This window comes from Anas platyrhynchos, chromosome 4 (genome assembly GCF_047663525.1).
Source record: "Anas platyrhynchos isolate ZD024472 breed Pekin duck chromosome 4, IASCAAS_PekinDuck_T2T, whole genome shotgun sequence".
Lineage (NCBI taxonomy): Eukaryota > Metazoa > Chordata > Aves > Anseriformes > Anatidae > Anas > Anas platyrhynchos.
Window position 1 is genome coordinate 78669 of NC_092590.1, and position 22447 is coordinate 101115.

Below are 22447 nucleotides of genomic sequence, written 5' to 3' on the forward strand. Positions count from 1 at the left end.
TGGTGCACTCCGCACAAATTTATGCCACATGGATGTTGTGCACTGGACTTCATCGGGGTCTTGATGTGTCTGGGCATTGTCCGAATCACTATACATCATCTCCCGCACAGCTAATTCCCGCAGATGCTGGAGACCTTTATCCATAGTGGTCCACTTGCCTACGTGATTATACAATATCTTCCTTATGGGGATATCTTTCTCTCACAGCTGCCAGGAGTCGTCTCCAGAGCCTGAGGGCCTGTGCTCGTCTCCCGATTACCTTGTCAATTACCCTTTCTCTAGAGAGAGATCCCAGCTCTTAAAAACGAAAGATTCACTTTCTTTTTTATTTGCCAGGTTTACAGGTTTCTCATCATCTGCTGGTAAACTCTGCCCTATATGAATGTTGCCTGTGGTGGAATCTCGCTTCAAATCAGCTGATGGAGCTGGTACTTCTTTAATGGCAGGGACTAAATCGGTAGAGCTGGTAACTTCATCGTCCTGAGAAGTTGAATAAAGAGTAAATTAATTAAAAAATCAGCAACAACTTACCTGTTAACGGAGCTTCATGAAGATTTTGTGCTCTCTGATAGCTCTCTGACCTAGAGTCTGCTCCATAGCTTTCACCAGGCCAGCGATGAGATGATACATTCCAGTTGGAATTATTGCGTTGCATTTTTTGCATCTCATTCTATTAAGACAGTGTTTCAATTAAGATAATGTAACTGCATATACAGGCATTTGTAGAAGAAAGCATAAGGAGCAATACCTACACTAATTACAATCGTGTTCAAGCTCTGAAAAAAAAATCAAGAGGTGGCTGCTGGAATAACCCAAGATCTGTTTATGCTATACAATATGCTGGGAGTGTTTCCTAAAGCCAGAAACAAAAATCCCAGAACCAACTGGATGATACCCAAGCTGATGAGAAAAGAACTTTCTGCACACACAGTCCTTGGAAGGTTTGCCTCCATACCCCTGACTGAGTCCCAAATCGGGGTTTTTAGGCAACAAGTGCACTCATTTTGCACTCATTTTAGGTAGATGTTTACCGAAGATATTGTCACTGAGTTACGTGGTGGCCTAGCAAGCAAGCATTAGTTCATGCTAGGATCACTGAGTCCGAACAGCATCCCACCAGGCTCTTTGCTTTTCAGTATAGAGATGTTTGCACACTGGCAACGGTAAGAACTGAGGCTGATGTGCACTGTAGAGAGCGTTAAACTTCTCTTGCAATTTTAAGTTGCTAGTGAATACCACTCCAAGCAGAAATACCTATTTTTGTAAAATTAAAAGATAAACAAATAAAAGGTATTAGATAATAAAAACTCTTAAACTGCATAGTACATCTAAGAACTGGGAAAATTTACTTACTGCAAGATCTAACAGGCAAATGGATTCAGGAGCATCTGTCTCTAGTCTTGATGTTTCTTGGGGCAAGTGAAAAATTTGTTTTAGCCATCTGCGCACTGGGGGGAATGCTGACATCAAGATCCACTGCAAACAAAGCCACACGAGGTGCTGGAGACTACCATTGTGCATTCGAACGGCACCTATGCAAAAACAAAGTTGTAGGAAGTTAATACCTGCATCCTAGTTGGGAAGACTTGTATCTGATCAAAGCCAGATTTCGTTAAATGAAAAGTAGAGTTTTAGTATATATATCACACTGAAGGAGCTTCCTAGCAGTCTCTTCCCATCTTTTTGCCTCCATCTAAGCTGGAAATAAGCATTTTAAAAATAAGACATAGCACAAAGTGATTTCAGCATCTATTTATATTATATAAATATCTTCTGAAGAAGCAGCATCCACTTCATGGAGTGCACAAGCTAAGTGTATTATGGAGATAACATTTCCACTGAAATGCATAAGGATTTTAAATTTTAGCCTCTTCATTTCGAGGCAGCAGATTAAACTAATGTATTAAACCGGAGTACTGCAGTTTTTCTAGTTCTGTAATGCTCGTGAAATCTCTGTCTTCAGCAAAGTTAAAATAACTTGAACACAGTTTCTAACTTAAAGCCAGACTTTTTTTTGGCAATTATGTTTTTGCACTTATTTCCTTATCAGGGAAGATCTGCAGAGGCTGCATGCAATACACACAGACTTTCGTTGTTTTAAAACACATAACAAAAAATACCATAAATAAACTGCTTATGAGAGGTTGTGGTAGTATAAGCTTTTAGTTATTTAAGATAAAGGACTGTAAGCCTTATTGTCTAAAATTACCTAAGAGAGTTAGGTAGTATGCACAACAGATTTAACAGCCTAAAAGTTTCTAAAAATTATCAGCCAGGTAAAAAACTACTAGTACTCTAACCTTATTACACCAAAATTCAAAGCCAGACTTCATCATCAAGTCAAGTTCCAAAAAGGAGAAGTTTTTACTAGTTTGCAACTCCTCCTAAAGTTACTTTTTTTGTGTGCTCATAAGCCTGTATTCATAGGTCGCATAGGAAGACAGACCTGCCTTCCCATTGACGCTTACCGATGTCCAAACACAAAGAGCTAAACAGGCAGCAGCAAATGAAAATGGATCAGAACAGACTAGAGAACACAGAAAGGACAGAAGTAGGGAAGTATGTGACAGATTCTTAAGAACCAAGCATAACAATACTGCTTCTCAGCAACATGTTACAGCATAAATTGGAACTCCTTACATATTCACTCCTCTTTTGGAGTGATTAGGGCCATACTAGCTGTTCAGTGTTGCTATCTGTCTTCTTACTGCAATACGAAGTATTTCTAGAAGAACCTCTGGTACAGACAGTCATGTTTATGCTGAGTTTCAGAGAGTAACCCCTCTTACCAACATCATATTTATGAAGTTCCGCTAGCGCTGGTGCTTGCGTACTGACATTTCCGATATCCTCTGTACCAAGGAAAGACCTCTCTCTGGAAACTCCACTCTTGAAGAGATGATCAAACAGTGCAGATGAACCACTTTTGTTTGCCAAAGATTCCACTACCTTTGTCAGGAAGTCTTCCTTGCCGTGGCTCAATTTCAGCAGCATATGACCTAGAAAACAGAAACATCACATAGATAAAGAGTGAACTTCACTAAGGAAAGTAATATTTGATACAGTGGGCTGTATCAAATATTACTTTCAGAAATTCAGAAATTACTTACAGAAATACCTATTTTATCACTGAGTCCTTACTATAACAAAAAGATGAGCTGATCTGCATTGAACGTGGCGACAAAGTTGTTTACCTTTAAAGCTTCCACTTGCTGACAGATCATTTGGAGTAGAGATCTCTGATCTTCTGCCCACTGAGGGGGAGTTTTAGGAGAAAACTGGGGAGTGGAAGAAAAGTTCATTTAATCTTTTGAATTTTTATTCAAATCTAACACTTCCCTAAAATAATATCTGGCTAATGTACCTTGTAGCTCTTAGTCGGTGAGACAGAGAACTTATCAGACAACGGAGTGGAATGTTTCACTTCTGATACTACAGCTGGTGACAGATCGTTTCTGAAGGCAAGACTTCCCTCTTCATCATTCTCTCCGAGTTCCTGACTCACTGCATCCAACATTTCCCTCACGGTTTCAACAGATACCGGCAGCTAGAAAGTTATTTGAAAGGCAAGTCATGATTGCATTCTTCCTCAGAGGAGGAGACTACGTTTTGATCTCTGGTTGAACAATTCACAAGGTTTTCATTACAGAAACACTGTTTTCTCAGCAAAGCTCTAAATTTTTTCGGGATTTCGGAATGGATGCCTCAGCTCTGCCCCCTTCTTACTTGTCCTGGTTTCGGTTAGAACAGAATTAATTTTCTTCCTAGTAGCTGGTGGAATGCTGTGTTTTGGCTTAGGATGAGAAGAGTGCTGATAACACCCCGATGCTTTAATTGTTGCAGAGCAGTGCTTATACTAAGCCAAGGACATCTCAGCCTTTTGCTCTGTCCTGCCAACGGGCAGGCTGGGGGTGCAGTAAGAGCTGGGAGGGGACAGACCCAGGACAGGTGACCCAAACTAGCCAAAGGGGTATTCCATACCATCTGACGTCATGCTAAACAATATATAGGGGTGGCTAGCCGGGGGGAGGGGGCCGGACTGCTCGGGGTGAGGCTGGGCATCGGTCAGCGAGTGGTGAGCAATTGCATTGTGCATCACTTGTTTGTACATATTATTATTATTTCCCTACTATCACCATTGTATTATTATTGTTATTATTGTTATTATTATTTTGTTATTATTATTTTCCTGTCTTATTAAACTGTCTTTATCTCAACTCACGGGCTTCACTTTCCATTTCTCTCTCCCGTCCCAGAGAGGGAGGGGGGAGGGTGAGCGAATGGTGTTTAACTGCCGGCCGGGTTAAACCACGACAGTCTTTTTGGCGCCCAACGTGGGGCCCGAAAGGTTGAGATAACGGCAGATCTGACCAGAGTGTGTTAAACTAAAACTGGTGTAAGGATTAGACCTGCATAATAGTCACTTGTCATAATGCTGATTGCTTTAATCTCAACTCTGCTGCGCCTGTTTTCCAAATTGAGTATTATAGTACATTATTTTCCATATTTGCTCTCTGTCGTGTTGTTTATCCTCTCCGGGCCCTGGTTTCAGATCATTATGGTACTGTGTGTTGTAGCAATGGCTTATGAGACGATGAAATATGTGGTCATGACTCTAACTTGTTATTTGTATTCAGTAACATCGTCGACTCTGTACTTTGGAAACTGTATCTTGGAAACTATTAGCAATTATTCCTATTGTTTTTTTCCATTAGGGAGTCAATCTGTGGAGGGGAAAGGGGAGGATATTTTTCCTTACTTGCTTACTCTCCCTTTCTCCTTCACCACCCCTGTATCCTCCTGGATCACTTTGCCTTCCTCCTTCACCACCCTCTTATCCCCTGAGCTTGTCACAATAGCTCTCCAAGATATTGAATATTCTTGGGATACTCAGACCACCATAGTCTTGTTGTTCTGCCTCCTGAATGCACTTCAGGTTCTGCTTAAAGTTAAACAATTACTTAGGAAGCTCATCCGGAGATCTGCCCGGAGGCAGTATAGTTGTGGGTGGCAGGGAGTATGGGTGGATATGGGCAGGCATCTAGAGCAGTTGGCACCCCCAGTGTGTTGGAAATTCACCCCTGAACAATGGCAAAATCCTCAAAAACTGGCAGAATGCTTGAAAAAAAGGTGTCATGATTCTGGCAGTTCCAAAGTAACACAAATCATTGTAACGTGCTGGGGCCTGGCTCATGCCTATCGAGCTGCCATTGATACTGCTATCAACTTAGTGACAGACCCTGCGGCCACTCCAAGCCCTGTGACAGATCCAACGGCCACTGTGACCCCTACGGTGGACTCTGCAGCTGCTCCAGTCCCAGTTCCTGCAACTGCTCCAGTCCCAGCTCCTGCACCCGCTCCGGCTCCAGCTCCTGCACCCGCTCCAGTTCCAGCTCCGGCTGCTACTCCAGTCCCAGTTCCTGCAGCCGCTCCAGCTCCAGCTCCTGCAGCCGCTCCAGCTCCTGTGGCTGTGTCAGAGAAACGAGCTGTAGCAGTGCAAGTTGACCCTGCAGAGGGTATTCCAACCTCTGTGGCAGACCCTGTAACAAAGTCAGAGAAACGAGCAGTAGCAGTGCAAGCTGCCCCTGTAGAGAAGGTGAAAAAATGGTATAGAGAGTCAGGTCGTTTAGAACGCAGAGAGTCTTCTGCCAATCCAGGTGAGGCTTCTGCCAAAACTAGGTATAGAGATGACGAGGATGACGACGATGCTGGGCCATCAAGGATTCAGGAGGAGGAAGATGAGGATGTTGAAAAATCAACAGTAACTACCCGAAGCCTAAACGAGCGCGAGCTACGAGATGTGCGAAAAGATTTTGGTCGCTGTATAGGTGAGCAGCTTGTCACCTGGCTGCTCCGGTGCTGGGACTCTGGAGCCAATTGTGTGGAATTAGACGGCAGGGAAGCCAAGCGGCTGGGATCCCTTGCTCGAGACGCCGGCATTGACAAAGCAATTGCAGATGGAGCACAATCCACCAGCCTCTGGAGGCGTCTCCTCTCAGCTGTGAGGGAAAGGTATCCCTTCAAGGAAGAACTTTTATGTCTACCAGGCAAGTGGACCACTATGGAGAAGGGAATCCAGTACCTGAGGGAATTAGCCGTACGGGAAGTGATTTATGAGGATCCAGACCTCAGACAAACATCCAAAGACCCAGATGAAGTCAAGTGTACACGACCCATGTGGCGGAAGTTTGTACGGAGTGCACCATCATCATATGCCAGCTCATTGGCAATAATGGCCTGGAAAGAGGATGAGGAACCCACAGTGGATGAAGTGGCTAAACAACTCCGGCAGTACGAAGAAAGTCTCTCCTCTTCCTTACAGGCCTGCGTCTCAGCTGTGGAGAAACTTTCTGAAAAGGTTCACCAACTTGAAGAGAATCTATCTTCCTCCCCACCTGAACCAACCAGTGTCCAACGACCGAAAGAGAACACCTGGGAGAAAACACTTTCTGAAAAGTTTCACCAACTTGAAGAGAGATTATTCTCCTCTGTACCTGTACAGAGCAGTGTCTCAGCTATCAGGGGTAGGCGTTCATCTACACAAGGAAGACAATATGGTGGGTACTCACCCCGTGCCACCCTGTGGTTTTACTTACGAGACCATGGAGAGGACATGAGAAAATGGGATGGAAATTCTACCGCGACCCTAGAGGCACGGGTACGTGAGTTGCAAAAGAAAACAATCAGGAAAAAGGGATTCTCTGAAAAGTTTGCTGCTCCAACTTCCAGCAGACAGTCCTTCAAACACAGAAACGAAGAAGATTCTGACCAGGATTAGGGGGGCCCTGCCTCCAGCCAGGGGGAGGAAAGGGACAATCGAGTTTATTGGACTGTGTGGATTCGATGGCCTGGCACGTCACACGCACAGAAGTATAAGGCTTTAGTAGACACCGGTGCACAATGTACTATAATGCCATCGAGCTATAAAGGACCAGAGCCCATCTATATTTGTGGAGTGACAGGGGGATCTCAGCAATTGACTGTATTGGAGGCTGAAGTAAGTCTGACTGGGAATGAGTGGGAAAAGCACCGCATTGTGACTGGCCCGGAGGCTCCATGTATCCTTGGCATAGACTATCTTAGAAGAGGATATTGCAAGGACCCAAAAGGGTTCCGGTGGGCTTTTGGTATAGCTGCCTTAGAGACAGAGGGCATTAAACAATTATCTACCTTGCCTGGTCTCTCAGAGGACCCTTCTGTTGTGGGGTTGCTGAGGGTCGAAGAACAGCAAATGCCAATCGCTACCACAACTGTGCACCGGCGGCAATATCACACTAACCGAGACTCCCTGATTCCCATCCATAAGCTAATTCGTCAATTGGAGAGCCAAGGAGTGATCAGCAAGACCCATTCACCTTTCAATAGTCCCATATGGCCAGTGCGAAAGTCTAATGGCGAGTGGAGACTAACAGTGGACTATCGTGGCCTGAACGAAGTGACGCCACCACTGAGTGCTGCAGTGCCGGACATGCTGGAACTTCAGTACGAACTTGAGTCGAAGGCAGCCAAGTGGTACGCCACAATTGATATCGCTAATGCATTTTTCTCCATCCCTCTAGCAGCAGAGTGCAGGCCACAATTTGCCTTCACTTGGAGGGGAGTCCAATATACTTGGAATCGGCTGCCCCAGGGGTGGAAACACAGCCCTATCATTTGCCATGGGCTGATCCAGTCTGCGCTAGAGCAGGGGGAAGCTCCTGAACACCTGCAGTACATCGATGACATTATTGTGTGGGGTGACACAGCAGAAGAAGTTTTCGAGAAAGGGAAGAAAATAATCCAAATTCTCCTGAAAGCTGGTTTTGCCATTAAACAGAGCAAGGTCAAGGGGCCTGCACGAGAGATCCAGTTTTTAGGAATAAAACGGCAAGATGGACGTCGTCAAATCCCAATGGATGTGATCAACAAAATAACAGCTATGTCTCCACCAACTAACAAAAAAGAAACACAGACTTTTCTAGGTGTTGTGGGGTTTTGGAGAATGCACATCCCAAATTACAGTCTGATTGTAAACCCGCTCTACCAAGTAACCCGTAAGAAGAATGAGTTTGAATGGGGCCCTGAACAACGACAAGCCTTTGAACAAATCAAGCAGGAAATAGTCCATGCAGTAGCCCTTGGGCCAGTTCGAACAGGACCAGATGTAAAGAATGTGCTCTACACTGCAGCTGGGGAGAATGGCCCCACCTGGAGCCTCTGGCAGAAAGAACCTGGGGAAACTCGAGGTCGGCCTCTGGGGTTTTGGAGTCGGGGATACAGAGGATCTGAGGCCCGCTATACTCCAACTGAAAAGGAGATATTGGCAGCATATGAAGGAGTTCGATCTGCTTCGGAGGTGGTCGGTACTGAAGCGCAGCTCCTCCTAGCACCCCGATTGCCGGTACTAGGCTGGATGTTCAAGGGAAGGGTCCCCTCTACGCATCATGCAACTGATGCTACATGGAGCAAGTGGGTTGCCCTGATTACTCAGCAGGCTCGAATAGGAAACCCCAGTCGCCCAGGAATATTGGAAGTGATCATGGACTGGCCAGAAGGCAAATACTTTGGGATATCATCAGAGGAGGAGGTGGGTCGTGCTGAAGAAGCCCCGCTGTACAACCAGTTACCAGAGAATGAAAAGAAATATGCCCTGTTCACTGATGGGTCCTGTCGTATTGTGGGGAAGCATCGGAGATGGAAGGCTGCTGTATGGAGTCCTACGCGACGAGTTGCAGAAGCTGCTGAGGGAGAAGGTGAATCGAGTCAGTTTGCAGAAGTGAAAGCCATTCAGCTGGCTTTAGACATTGCTGAACGAGAAAAATGGCCAGTTCTCTATCTCTACACTGATTCATGGATGGTAGCAAATGCCCTGTGGGGATGGTTACAGCAATGGAAGCAAAACAACTGGCAGCGTAGGGGCAAACCCATCTGGGCTGCTGCATTGTGGCAAGATATTGCTGCTCGGGTAGAGAACCTGGCTGTGAAAGTACGCCACGTAGATGCTCATGTGCCCAAGAATCGGGCTACTGAAGAACATCAAAACAACCAGCAGGTGGATCAGGCTGCTAAGATTGAAGTAGCTCAGGTGGACCTGGATTGGCAGCATAAAGGTGAGTTATTTATAGCCCGATGGGCCCATGACACCTCAGGCCATCAAGGTAGAGATGCAACATACAGATGGGCTCGTGATCAAGGGGTGGACCTGACCATGGACGCTATAGCACAGGTTATTCATGACTGTGAAACATGTGCTGCAGTCAAGCAAGCCAAACGGTCAAAGCCTCTTTGGTATGGAGGACGGTGGCTGAAATATAAATATGGAGAGGCCTGGCAGATTGATTACATCACACTCCCTCAAACTCGCAATGGCAAGCACCACGTACTTAACAATGGTGGAAGCAACCACCGGATGGCTGGAAACATATCCTGTGCCTCATGCCACCGCCCGGAACACCATCCTGGGCCTTGAAAAGCAAGTCCTATGGCGACATGGCACCCCAGAAAGAATAGAGTCAGACAATGGGACTCACTTCCGAAACAACCTTATAGACACTTGGGCCAAAGAACATGGTATTGAATGGGTGTATCACATCCCCTATCATGCACCAGCCTCCGGGAAAGTTGAACGATACAATGGCCTGTTAAAGACTACCTTGAAAGCAATGGGCGCTGGGACGTTCAAAAACTGGGATACGCATTTGGCAAAGGCCACCTGGTTAGTCAATACTAGGGGATCTACCAACCGAGCTGGACCTGCCCAATCAAACCTGTTACGTACTGTAGATGGGGATAAAGTGCCTGTAGTGCATGTAAAAAATATGCTGGGTAAAACAGTCTGGGCTACTCCTGCCTCAGGAAAAGGCAAACCTATTCGTGGAATTGTTTTCGCTCAGGGACCGGGATACACTTGGTGGGTGATGCAAAAGAACGGAGAGGTCCGGTGTGTACCTCAAGGAGATATAATACTGGGTGAGAATAGCCCATGAACTGAATTGTACCATGTTAATTAGTATATTATACTGTATGTTATCACTACCATGATTACTATAGGTGACTAATTAGAATGTATGGAAAAGAGTGTAACCTGAGCATGACATAAATGGTATGGAATAAGGGGTGGATAGATGTCCTGGTTTCAGTTAGCACAGAATTAATTTTCTTCCTAGTAGCTGGTGGAATGCTGTGTTTTGGCTTAGGATGAGAAGAGTGCTGATAACACCCCGATGCTTTAATTGTTGCAGAGCAGTGCTTATACTAAGCCAAGGACATCTCAGCCTTTTGCTCTGTCCTGCCAACGGGCAGGCTGGGGGTGCAGTAAGAGCTGGGAGGGGACAGACCCAGGACAGGTGACCCAAACTAGCCAAAGGGGTATTCCATACCATCTGACGTCATGCTAAACAATATATAGGGGTGGCTAGCCGGGGGGAGGGGGCCGGACTGCTCGGGGTGAGGCTGGGCATTGGTCAGCGAGTGGTGAGCAATTGCATTGTGCATCACTTGTTTGTACATATTATTATTATTTCCCTATTATCACCATTGTATTATTATTGTTATTATTATTTTGTTATTATTATTTTCCTGTCTTATTAAACTGTCTTTATCTCAACTCACGGGCTTCACTTTCCATTTCTCTCCCCCGTCCCAGAGAGGGAGGGGGGAGGGTGAGCGAACGGCTGCGTGGTGTTTAACTGCCGGCCGGGTTAAACCACGACATTACTTTTACACTGTGAGTGTAAATATATGTGGTTTGATCCTGCTAGGATCTATTTCTTTAGTCATCCTCAAGAACTGAGTTCACAAGTCATCAGAATTCCTTATAACATACACCTGATTGTTTTATACCGTTGAGTTCTGTTCATGCACACCTGTTTTATTTTTCCCTTTTCTATTGAAAATGCAGTTGCTCAGGAATTCCTGATGGTACTGTGTTACCAACTACACGTGTTTGTTTTTTCCTTTTTATACTAGTGACTTACACAGATTTTATGTAATTACATCATAGCAAGCAAAATTTCCTTTCCTGTTTATGGAAAACTGGTTGCTTCAAAACATCTTTCCAGTGTCATCAATAAAGGCTATGTTATTAAGACTTGTATCAGCTCTCTTCAATGAGTGTTTGAGATGGATGGAAAAGCAGCAAGGCAGCCTTTCTTCCCTATGCTTCTACCTGTGCCTATGTAAATACTTCCTTATCCTGATTTAAAGGAGACACACACCTAACCTATGTATGCACTTTAGTTATTAGGTTTAAGACAGAAACTGCAGTTTGCTTCGTAATGAACAACTTGGTTCTTCTGGCTGTTTTCTGAATCGGCACAGTCAGGAGGTTTTCCTAAAGAAAATACCTTGTCTGAGTTTAAAATGCGTACCTTCCTACCACATCTTTCTCTCTTGTTTTCAATGTAATGCGGCTTTCACCTCAAGCCTATAGTTTAGTGCTAGGTAAGGTCTTTTTGATTGTTATTATTTGTTATTATTGTATGTAGTTATTCAGTGCAGTAACAGTTCAGTAGCTGAATGCAGTCCTTACTGTGTTCATGACGAGAAGCCCTCTTCCCCCCCAAAAAAAAGTTTATATAACTAGCCTGATAACACCGTTGGGATTTCGGACTGTGCCATGGGTTCGGGAGACCACTCTCAGCAATACTTCCTTTAAATTGTAATTCAGTTCTTCTAGTTTTTTCATGCTCCGCTGACCGTATGCGCAGCCCTACTGTGGGTGGAAACAGCCCCTGACCCCAAGGGGTATGGCCTGCCTTGTGTGGTTATATCCCAGAACGTGGCAGCCTCGTTTGCACCTCCTCCAGGCTCCGCAGTAACCCTGTGGCCCGAACTCCATGGTTTTTGCTGTGTTTCCACGTTCTTGATCATGAAGACTGCGCTATCGTGCAGTAGCACCAAGGTGGTGGTCTCTGTGTCATTAACAGGAGTGTAAGTGTTTCAGACCCCACTACGTAGCACTAAGAGCATCCAAGGGTTCCGGGGTTCAAAGCCTGCTCCGTCACAGAAATATTTCAGAAGGATGGGGCTGCTACAGGCCAGGTAGTCCAAACATTTGCTCAAGGCAGGTCTACCTTCAAAGCTGCCCCAACAGCAAAAGTCATACCCAGCCAAGTTTTGAGTATCTCCAAGGGAGATCTCACAAGCCTCTGTAGGCAATATGTCACAGTGTTCAATCACCCTCCAGGTGTTGGTGGTTTGTTTTTTTTTTCTGTATTCTTATTATTGCAGTCCTGTCTCCAGTGGTGGGTTGCCCAAATTCACACTGCTCCCTCGGGAGTTGTCTTCAGAGTGGACTATCATTGAAATAATACCCATGGAGTTTGTCATCAAGGGCATTATGAAAAGCAGCGCAAAACAGGGAGGGAGCTAGCAATTAGACAATTAACCTGGACAATTGCCGGTCTAGTGTTGAAGCTGACTTCCTGGCCTGTCAGCATTATAAATATTTCACCTAGCTGGACATGCTTTCTTTAAAGAGGCTGAGTTTATTATTGTTGTTTGAACCGTGACCCCTACTAGGTCTCTCAAAGAAGGCTGTGGGCCTGGGATTTCGGAATGGATGCCTCAGCTTTGCCCCCTTCTTACTGCATGGGATCAATCATGCACGAGGAAGAGAGATTCCTTTTGAAGCTCCTGCTTAGAATAACAGTAGGGAGCGCTTCAGAAAGCCCAATGGATGTAGCTGTAGGGGGAAGGAGCTGAGCCTAAAGCCTTCCTGCCTCCAGCAGCGGCAAATCCTGAGCTCAGTTCCCACCAAGGTATCAAAACATGTAGTGAGCCAAGCTGAGTGTGGTCTGGTTGGAAGGTTAGCAATGAATATGGTCAACTGCTGTCCTGCCGGGCGGGCTACCCTCCTGGTGCTGCAACCACTGGGGACAACACGGTGCCAATTCCACAGAGATGCTGACCAGCGTCAAGGCGCTTGACCTGGTCTGCATGAAGGCAATTTCACATCACGAAAAGCAAAGATTTCCTCCAGTGACTCCCGAGCCAGCTCTCAGGTTCTCCTCTGCACCAGCGCTAAGACTTTTAATCCTCAGCCTGGCAGGTGTTGACAAACTTTGTAATCCTCGTCATTTAAAAAGAAGAGGGGAAAAAAATGCTGTTTCTTCTTATGGAATTAAAGCCAATGTGTAAAGAAATCCCCATTAATAGGGCAAATAATAAAACAGAGGGTTAACTCCGGCAGGGTGTCAGGTGGCTGCTGCTTACAGAAATAAGGTGGATACTTTATTATTATTTTTTTTTTTTATAAAGGCGGGAGGAGTTGTGGAGATGTGGGTAGTGCTTAGGTCCAGCAGGAAACTTGTGCATGTCAGTGGGACGCTAGAGACTGAGGAGGGGATGAATTTTTAACGCAGCCTGTCCACAGAGATATCACACCATTTGGGGACAGCCCAGTGGCCTCCATTTGAGCAAAGTGCCTGGAACTTGCAGAAAAGCGAGAGGGGCACACCTCCAGCAAGCCGCGGGGCAACCGCCTTACGGCTTACAAAATTAAATCAATCAATCCAAAAGAATAAGTTACAGCTCGTGTCTCAAACTCTGCAGCCTGCGCGTCTTCAGGGCTGCTCCCAGCTACTTTCTGAGGGACCCTTTGCAAACTCAGTTCCTAAAGCCCTGTCAGGGAGCCCCAGCGGCCGCCCCGCGCATGCGTCACAGCCTCGCCCCTCCCCTCCCCGCACTGTGGCAACGGCTCCTGCGCATTCAGCGGGGGCGTGCGCAGTGTGCACAGTGTGCGCAGTGTGCGTAGCGCGCTGCGTGCGCGGCGTTCCTAGGGCGCGGCCGGTGCCCCGCCTGGAGCTGTTTGTTTGTGCCGCTGCGGCGGCGCGGCGCGGCACGGGAGCGGAGCGGAGCGGAGCGGAGCGGAGCGGAGCCCGGCCGGGCTCGGCGCTGCTGCGGTCGCCATGTTGAGGCGCAGCAAGGCCGAGGTGGAGCGCTGTGTCGCCTCCGTGCAGGCCTCTGCGGCTTCTCGGAGAGAGGTGAGCGAGGCCTCGCCGCTTCCCTTGGCTGGCGGGGGGGGAGGCGGAGGGGGTCCCGGTGGGGTCCCGGTGGGGTCCCGGGTGGGGTGGGGGGCTAGGGGGGTGGCCGGCGTCGTGAGGGGAGGGTTGGGGCTGCCCCTGCCCCTGCCCCTGCCCCTGCCCCGCGGCGCCTCACGGACAGGAGGGGTTTTATAGCAGGGCTTTCCTCGGGGCCGGAGCGAGGGAGAGGTACTTTCCTTCACAAACGAAGCACCGCGCCGCCTTCAAGTTTCAGTGTCCTTTCCGTGCGGCGCCGTGGAGGTTTCTGGCCGGCCACTCGCTGAAGCGACAGCGCCGAGCGAGGGGGGCTGGGGGCGCACAGCTCCGCTCCCTGTCAGCCAGCGGGCCCGGGGGTGACAAACGCCACCCGTGCCCATTTTAGCTGGGAAACGCTCAGCCGCCTGATGCGATTCAGCGGGCCCTAATCCTGAAAGATCCCGGCCTGCCGCTCGGAGTTGCTTTGAAGCGGCGTGAATGTGCCCGAGCTAAGCGTGATCCGGTAGGGACTGCGTGCAGGGGCTGTGCCTTTGGTTGGTGCCTTTCCCAGCAGCAGCAGCAGCAGCAAAGCTGTCCTGTGACTTTGTGGGTTCGACTTGGGCACTGTTTGGGCTAGACAGCGTCAAGTGCATCGCCGCCAGGTGCACAGATACGTTCCCACAGTGTTGATACTCCCCGGTGGCCTCGACACAAAATATTTCCTCTCCTCTTCTTGTGCTCAAGGCCACCGGACGCGTTTAGTTTTGACTTTCGAGCGATGCTTACAGCTGACTGTGTAGCACAGTCCACCGAGGGAATAGTTACTGGTTTCCTTGTTGTGTTGATTTCGGAGGGAAGGGTCTGCCAAGGCTGCAAGCGTTTCTTTTGAGGTTGCTTTTCATCCCTGTCCGCAAGGTGTCAAGCGTGAGTCCGCTCTGGCGTGTCAGTGATACCTGAAAAGATGGACCGAAAACGCGGAGGCCTGTTTTCATTGAAATTCGCTTAAAGTTTTACATAGATCACTTGGGGGTGGGGGAGGGGTGGGGAGTAGCAATTTGAGTGTATTTCGAATGCAGACCGTTGATTCATGTTTTGCGTCGTTGGGCCTAACTACCTCCAGTAGTTTGGAGTTCACAGACAAAACCTGCTTTTTGATCCGATGTTGGGAGCTCGGATTTTAAATACATATTTAAAAATAGCTTCTACCTTGAAGTTTTTGCTTGTGACTTTGTAGTTCTCTAGCTCTTTCCTTTGACTCATTTCCTCCTGCCCGTGCTTCTCCCATCTTGCCCTCTTGCTTGCTCAGTTTTCTGTTTTGCTTTTTCTCGCTTTCGTTTCCTTGTTTTATTCCTCCTTAAATACCTTTCGTCTTTCATCCCCAGAACAAGTGTGTTCAAGCTATCTCAGACTGATGACATCAGAAATAAATTACTGTATTGATGCATTTTGTATATAAACTGAGAGTAGGTGGGATTTCTTAGGTGGGAAGAAAACATTTTACCTATATTGAAACAGTTGTGAGTGATATGTACTAGACCAGGACTAAGTACCATCTTTTTTGTTTACTCTGTCAGATTTTAGGGGTTCTTTTTGCAACATTGTTACATTGGGGGAAAAAAACAGGCTGTACTTTAAATGTAGCAGACTCTCTTCTACTTCTTCTACACTCTTCAGTAAGAAGTGGTTGTGAAATGTCACAAGTATTAAGGCTTGTTGCTTGCTTCACCAGTAACCTCAATTTCACGTTTGTAGCCTTGGCCAGTTACAGGAAAAACATTGTTTTCCAAATCCCACATCTTTCAAAAACAAAACTTTGGTTATGAGGAGCGGACTGGAGCTGATAACTAGTTATCAAATTCAGTCTCTCAAAAAGTATCAGAAGGGTCTTCCTATGCAATTACTTTGAAAGTGTTGTACATCTAAAATGTGCTTGTTGTGTGTTTTCCATTCAGAAATCGTTGAAAGGATTCCAGTTCGCTAAGCTGTATTTTGAAATAAAGGAATATGAACTTGCTAAAAGGTAATACGCGTTGCTGTATTCTGCTATTCTGTTCTCTAAAGTACTTTAGAAAAGCTAAGTGAATATGAAGTAGACTGGAGAAATCAAGATCACTATCATGCTGCTTTACAGTAGCAGTAGATGTGGGTATCAAGTGCTGTTTAAATCTTTATAAAACAGCAACTTAGATAATTAGTTACGTGATATTGAAAAACTTGCTGTTTGAAATGGCTTTTATTCCATTGTATTATGAAGCAATTACAGTTACAGTTTCTTTCTCTTTTTTTTTTTTTTTTTTTTTTAATAAATACCAATACTTGGTGGCAAATAAGTAGCGTCTGTACATGTAAAAATAATGTTCTGTACTTTAAGGTCCAGACCAGGTATCTGGAACCAACCATGACTGCATTTCCTGTATCACATGTTAAATTCCTGCCCCGCTTCCATGGACACTGGGGGGGGGCGGGGGAGGACAGAGGGACTCGTATTATTGAGGAATATTGATCCTTTTTTTCCTGCTCCATAGGTATATATTTACATACCTCAGTGTGCAAAAGAGAGATGCGAGAGCACACAGATTTCTTGGACAAATTTATGAAGCTGAGGACAACATAGAAGAAGCTTTTGGATGTTACAGGGTAAGTACTCCACCGACCTCCGATGTCCTGCTTTAATCCATTGTAAAGGGACTTTTAAAATCATTCTGTTCTGGACTTTTCTTAAATGCATAGAAGAAAACATGTTTGTGGAAAAAGTGTAATATGTATGCTTTCTGTTGCCAAAGGTGTATATGACGTACTGCAGAGGGGATTCTTCATTTGATGTGTTTTGCTTCATCAGTATTTTTTTTTAAGATGATTCTTTTGTGACCTAGACTGGGTCTTTGTGCTAGCTGCTACTAAATTCTTTCCATATCTTACATTGCCCTTTGGATTAGGGAATTTGACAGCAGTGACAGATTCTTAGCAAGGGCTCAGGTGACAGCAGTAATCTAGTTGCTACTGGAAGACTAGACCTAGGGTGTTTTCTAGTTGTTCGTATTTATTGCTTTTTTGGGGGGTTTTGTTTGGGGGGGTGTGAGATGGGGCAGGGCGAACATAATTGACATTTATTTATATGATTGCCCAATGAAAAATTCACCATCAGAATGCCTTTGTTCAGGTTTTGGGGAGGGAGAGGATGTGCTCAAAAGTTTTGCTGCCAATACATCCCAGCTTGTCGTAGGGTGTGACTTAATTATATATTTCTTCAAAAATGTCTATATGGAGTTAGACTAAAGGTACGTAAGAGTCCAGCTGCCTGCGTATAGCTGGTGGTGGGGGCAGAGTAGCTGGCTTCTGCGTTTTTTCCCTTGGAAATTCTTTCTTTTCTGAATTTTTGCTCTTTTGAGTTGCAGCAGATGTATCTGGGTGCTGTAGACTAGTGATGCATTTAGCAACTGAGGTCTTTCTTAACTCATTCAAAAAGTATTTACTAATAGATCTGTCTAATTTGAATACCTGTGTCTTTTCAATGACTGTTATAATTTTCTTTCCCATTCTGTGTGGATTGCAAGATCAAGTTACCTTTTTTTTCCTGCCTTTTTTTCCGGTGTGCGTGCATGGGGAAAACTAGCGTTCTGTGGAGTTGAACCCAATGCAGAAAGATCTAGTACTGAAGATAGCGGAGTTACTGTGCAATAATGCCGTCACTGATGAAAGAGCAAAATACTGGGTTGAAAAATCTGCTAAGTTGTTTCCTGGAAGCCCTGCTGTTTACAAGTTGAAGGTAAATGCCAATTTCCAACCTCTGTTCTGTGACGTTCAGAAGCTTCTAGCGTCTGACTGGAGGAGCACTTTTCCCGTGTCATCTTCTGTAAAACTTCCTGGCTAAATTATTTTAGAATCTTGAGTATTAAATCTAATGGAATTAATATTCTTTAGATGTAATTCTTCTAGAATTTATTCTATTTTTCTAGATTTCCTATTCTTCTATTTAAAGAAATGTTAATTTCTCTGCCATTTGACACTTCGGTCTAGCTTTCAAGAAAACTGCAACTGCAGGCTTTCGTACACTTGTCAAGGTTTCAGGGTTGACAGTCTTCAAAAATGCAGGAAAATCATGCTAGTAGTCACATCCAAGAAGTTAAGACTAGGTAGGCAGTTCTCTATTTATTGTGTGACTGGCAGGAAGGTATCAGGCCTGAGAACTCAGACTTCCTTGCCCTCTATGCTGCTTGTTTGTTTTCTAAATTTGGATTAAATAGAGCAGAAAGTAAGGAATGCTCTAACTCTCGATTGCTGCGTAAAAGCCTTCAGTCGCACAGTCTGACTTTTGCACAGGTATTAGTTTTGTGTAACACAGCAGCAATGACACTTAGTCTTAAGATGTTTGTTTTAGACAGGCTATTCTGTGGCAGGGTATGCTGCCTTTGAACCAAATGGTTTCACAAGCTGAACATGCCATCCATAAGAGACAAATTCTGATTTTTTTTCCCTATTTTAAATGTTTGAGTGTTTCATTAAGCTTCGTAATAACTGGAAGCTTTTCAGCTTTAATAGTTTAAGTAATGTAGTTTGTGTGGTGGAGGCAAGAGTTGTCTGTTAATGTAGTTGTTGAAAAGGCCCACATGCAAGATGAAATATTAATGTGTTGCCTTCATGTTCAATAGGAGCAGTTGCTGGATTGTAAAGCACCATCGCTAGCGGAACTTCATAAATATGATGTTGGTAAGAGGCGTTACTCTCTGAAACTCAGCATAAACATGACTGTCTGTACCAGAGGTTCTTCTAGAAATACTTCGTATTGCAGTAAGAAGACAGATAGCAACACTGAACAGCTAGTATGGCCCTAATCACTCCAAAAGAGGAGTGAATATGTAAGGAGTTCCAATTTATGCTGTAACATGTTGCTGAGAAGCAGTATTGTTATGCTTGGTTCTTAAGAATCTGTCACATACTTCCCTACTTCTGTCCTTTCTGTGTTCTCTAGTCTGTTCTGATCCGTTTTCATTTGCTGCTGCCTGTTTAGCTCTTTGTGTTTGGACATCGGTAAGCGTCAATGGGAAGGCAGGTCTGTCTTCCTATGTGACCTATGAATACAGGCTCCGAATATGTTTCTAACCATCTAAGAATGAATTCAGCTCTGTAATAATGGCAGTGTCGGACTAATACTGGTTTGGAACAATGGGCAGTAATGTTTGTGTTATCGTCATTTGTGCCAAAGATGTACACTTGGGTCTTCAAGACAGAACAAGGGAGGACCAGGAATGACAAAAAGGAATTTGCATTGGGGCTATATGGGTGCTCATGCTCATTGCTAATGTAGTCGGTTAGGTAGGACTAAATATTCGAGCAAGAGGCGTATCTATTAGTATTTTTAGAGTCGAGTGTGAGGCAGCCTTTATCAGAAATGAAAGTGCTCAGGTTCCCTAAATGGTGGACTGGCTTCTCTTTATTCTAAACTAAATTCTTAACAGAGAAACTGTGACTATTGTACATCAATTCTCATTGTATACAACTAAATTCCTCTTAATTTACTCAGTAGCAATTTGTTAAATTGCAGTTCTGAAGTGTTTCACTCAACGGGAAATAGGAGAGGTCCGGGTCTATTCAGCAGTTAATCACTTTCCTGAAGCCATAACAAAAAGGAAACTTTGGCTACCTCATGTTTCAGTCCGTGCATAGATTGATTCAAACAAGTCATGGAACAAAACTTTGAGCATTTCTCCGTAATTCTTTAGGAGATTACTTTTTCATTTCAATATGTCTTGCTTTATGCTGGTCGCTGTAAACGCTTAAAATACACTTTCGCTGGTTTGGATAAGCAGTCTTTATTTATTTAAGACTATATTTTTAATGTAAAGTGTGTTCTTTTTCTCCACAGATAACACCTTACCATCCCATTTAGGTAAAAGTCAGAGTAATAGCGAACTGCAAGTCGCCCGTCAGAATCTCCAGGTAGGAACTGTAATGGCCTCAGACATTTTGTAATGATCAGTAATGTTACAAAGATTCTCACTTTTGACAGAGAATTCAGAAATTACTAACTATATCACTGTCATCATCCACCTCTTCCCCTAAATTAGTTCACTGACTTGGTAATGACATGGGTAGTGGTTAGATCAGATATTTGCTCTGCTGAAGGGAGTTTGAACACAGTGCTATTATTCCAAGAGTTGTGTCTTGTGATGCGGTGTTGGCATGGAGAGAAACACCTGCAAGCACTGCTTTTCCTGACAGCACCTGAAACTATGCTCTTCACTCTGGGCATTCAAGAGCACTTGCCCTCTTGACTTGATCTTCTGTGAAGACCATCCCTTCTGCCTTTACTTTTCTGCTGCTGGTGACTCCCAATAGTTTATCCACCAGCAGGCTTGGGCCACTAACTAAAGAGCTCCCAAACCTGCATTGGTTTTATTCTGTAACAGCTTCTGTGCTTCTGCTAGATTTCCTGCTGGGACTGTCTTTTGCACCATCCAAGATGAAAAGAATTGTGCGTATCTTTTTTCTCACCACTTTCCTAGAGGTGCTTTCCACTAACTGAAGAAACAATACAGCAATCTAGTGTTTAGGGCACTGGACTCTTTTGTCTTACAGATAATAGCATTATCCAAAACTTCTGGAAACAAAATCCTACTTTTAATTGTCTATGCTGTTACTTGAACAGCCATGCAGAGTTGAATTCTGCATTTTGGAAGGCCAAGCAGTCCTGCCGCAAATCCAATTGAATGTAGATGGCCATTAGGATACTTCTAATTAGTCAGCTATTGTGTAACACTATAATTAAAAACAAAACCTAAGCATATCTGCAGAGGAAAGAATTCTAGTTCACTATAAATCGGTAATTTCATGTGTTTCGAAGGCGTTTCAACATTTTTTTTCCTTGGTATAGAGGGAGCGTTCAGCACAGGAGAAATATGCACTGGAACTTGAGAGACGAGAACGTGCTCTAGTTGAGCGAGAAGAATTGCTTCACAGATGTGAAGCAGCTTTCGCTGCAATAAAAGATGCTGATGAAGACGTTTAGGCAGTACTTGGAACTATGAAAAAAGTACAATAACTTACTTAGTGATTCTTATTGCTCCCCATACATTTTAACTTGCTTGTAGTTTTCTTAAGCCATCATATGTTTGCTGGATATAATGCTTATTTCTTTAAAGTGTTTGAAACCCCCAAATGAAAGATTTAGCATAAAAAGTGCCAAACTGTTGTTAGTGAGTTTGGTGTGGTTTCCAGTTCAGAATGGTGCAATGAATTGTGGGATGTGTAGGTACAGATTACTGTTGAAATTTGGGAAAACTAGATTAAAATGAAGCAGTTAACCACTGGGTTAGAGAGGTCAGTAAGACTGGTGCTTCCAGTATTTGCAGGTCTTCGGAACAGACTAGACAAACATTTGGCAGGAATGAAGTGATGCACTTTATTATGATACAGATGGTACCCGATTTGATAATGGAATTGGATGGTTTAGACATCCTGGCACCACCTACAACAGCCCTGTGGTCTGTGAAATTATTGCCAAATCCCTGAAGAACTGTGAAATTATTGTCAAAACCCCAAATATGCAAGCCTTATAAAGCATTGTGTAATGTGGTTTGGAGAAATTGAGAATATTAATTCTTTTTTATTTCCTCTCAAAACCTTTCACTTATAATTCTGCTGTCCCTGACTGTTTTGAAAGTTTATGGTCAATTTCAAGCCACCTTGCTCCTGTTCCATCCCAAGCTGGGCAAGCTTTTCCAAGGCTTGGTTAACTCTAAAGGTTTGGCCTTTTCAATGGAAGTAATTGAGCACTCCGTTTGGAGCCTATCTGTAGCATTTTCTTTGTTGATGAGATCATTTCTATATTTACCGCTTAAGTCCTTTTTGCAGCATGATAACAGTCTGAGAGTGAGGCTTAAGAAAATGTAGTAGATGGTTGAATTCCTAGTGCAGAAGACAACACTTCTGAACAAAAAGCTATTTTCACATAGAAGATTCTCACGGTTTCTGAGAAATGGAATGTTACTTTCTGAAAACATTTGTTTTATACTCGGCTTCAAAGCCTCAGTGTTGTTTTTTTTTTTCAGAATCTGCTGGAAAATATTTAATTATATTTCAAATTTCCAGTGAAGGGGAAAAAAGACACATTCCTTGGTTTCTTTTTCAAGGCACGCAGGTTTTTGACTGTTACAAGTAATTGTCGCTTCAATTTTCCTTTGTTGCAGTTTCTTTTGTCTGTTTTTGCTTATATTTTAATGGTATGTACTGGTATTAAATTATATTGTGGACTAATAATAACAACAAATATTAAAAGATTACTATCTTGAGTTTCACAATTATTTTTTTCCAATTCGATGAAATGTAGCACGTATTGGATACATTGCTGGACATTGCAGGACAGGTGTTTAAGTACAGGTGAACTAAAGCGTCTTAACTATCAGCAGTGAATAGTTAGAATATTTGAAAGATTCAAAAAAGGGAGAATTGGGCATATTTGTGGTTAAAAT

The 22447-nt window shown here is 44.3% G+C and overlaps 1 protein-coding gene and 1 long non-coding RNA gene across 3 annotated transcripts; one reads left to right on the top strand and one right to left on the bottom strand.

The window, feature by feature from the left end:
* Positions 1 to 1156: 1156 nt before the first annotated feature.
* On the bottom strand, positions 1157 to 2994 carry LOC140002321 (uncharacterized). The gene is made up of 3 exons (XR_011808675.1): positions 2790 to 2994; positions 1354 to 1532; positions 1157 to 1254 (listed from the first exon to the last, which is right to left on the bottom strand). It is a non-coding gene; the product is annotated as an uncharacterized lncRNA (long non-coding RNA).
* A 7690-nt stretch (positions 2995 to 10684) lies between these two features.
* LOC140002369 (RANBP2-like and GRIP domain-containing protein 8) lies at positions 10685 to 21985 on the top strand. 2 transcript variants are annotated; one of them, XM_072036796.1, is made up of 6 exons: positions 10685 to 13964; positions 15932 to 15999; positions 16505 to 16616; positions 17593 to 17745; positions 18629 to 18686; positions 19843 to 21985. In XM_072036796.1, the coding sequence occupies exons 1-6, from the start codon at positions 13890 to 13892 to the stop codon at positions 19947 to 19949; spliced, it is 573 nt and encodes a 190-aa protein (XP_071892897.1). In that variant the 5' UTR covers positions 10685 to 13889; the 3' UTR covers positions 19950 to 21985. The 2 variants fall into 2 exon arrangements, with proteins under 2 accessions (XP_071892897.1, XP_071892896.1); XM_072036795.1 differs by lacking the exon at positions 19843 to 21985 and having other exon boundaries at positions 18629 to 18861.
* Positions 21986 to 22447: the final 462 nt, after the last annotated feature.

Excerpts from the sequence above, each read along its gene's own strand:
- LOC140002369 (XM_072036795.1), top strand. The coding sequence starts at position 13,890 with ATGTTGAGGCGCAGCAAGGCCGAGGTGGAGCGCTGTGTCGCCTCCGTG. Across the intron at positions 16,000-16,504 it reads GAATATGAACTTGCTAAAAG|GTATATATTTACATACCTCA; the intron begins GTAATACGCGTT and ends CCTGCTCCATAG. Across the intron at positions 17,746-18,628 it reads CTGCTGTTTACAAGTTGAAG|GAGCAGTTGCTGGATTGTAA; the intron begins GTAAATGCCAAT and ends CATGTTCAATAG.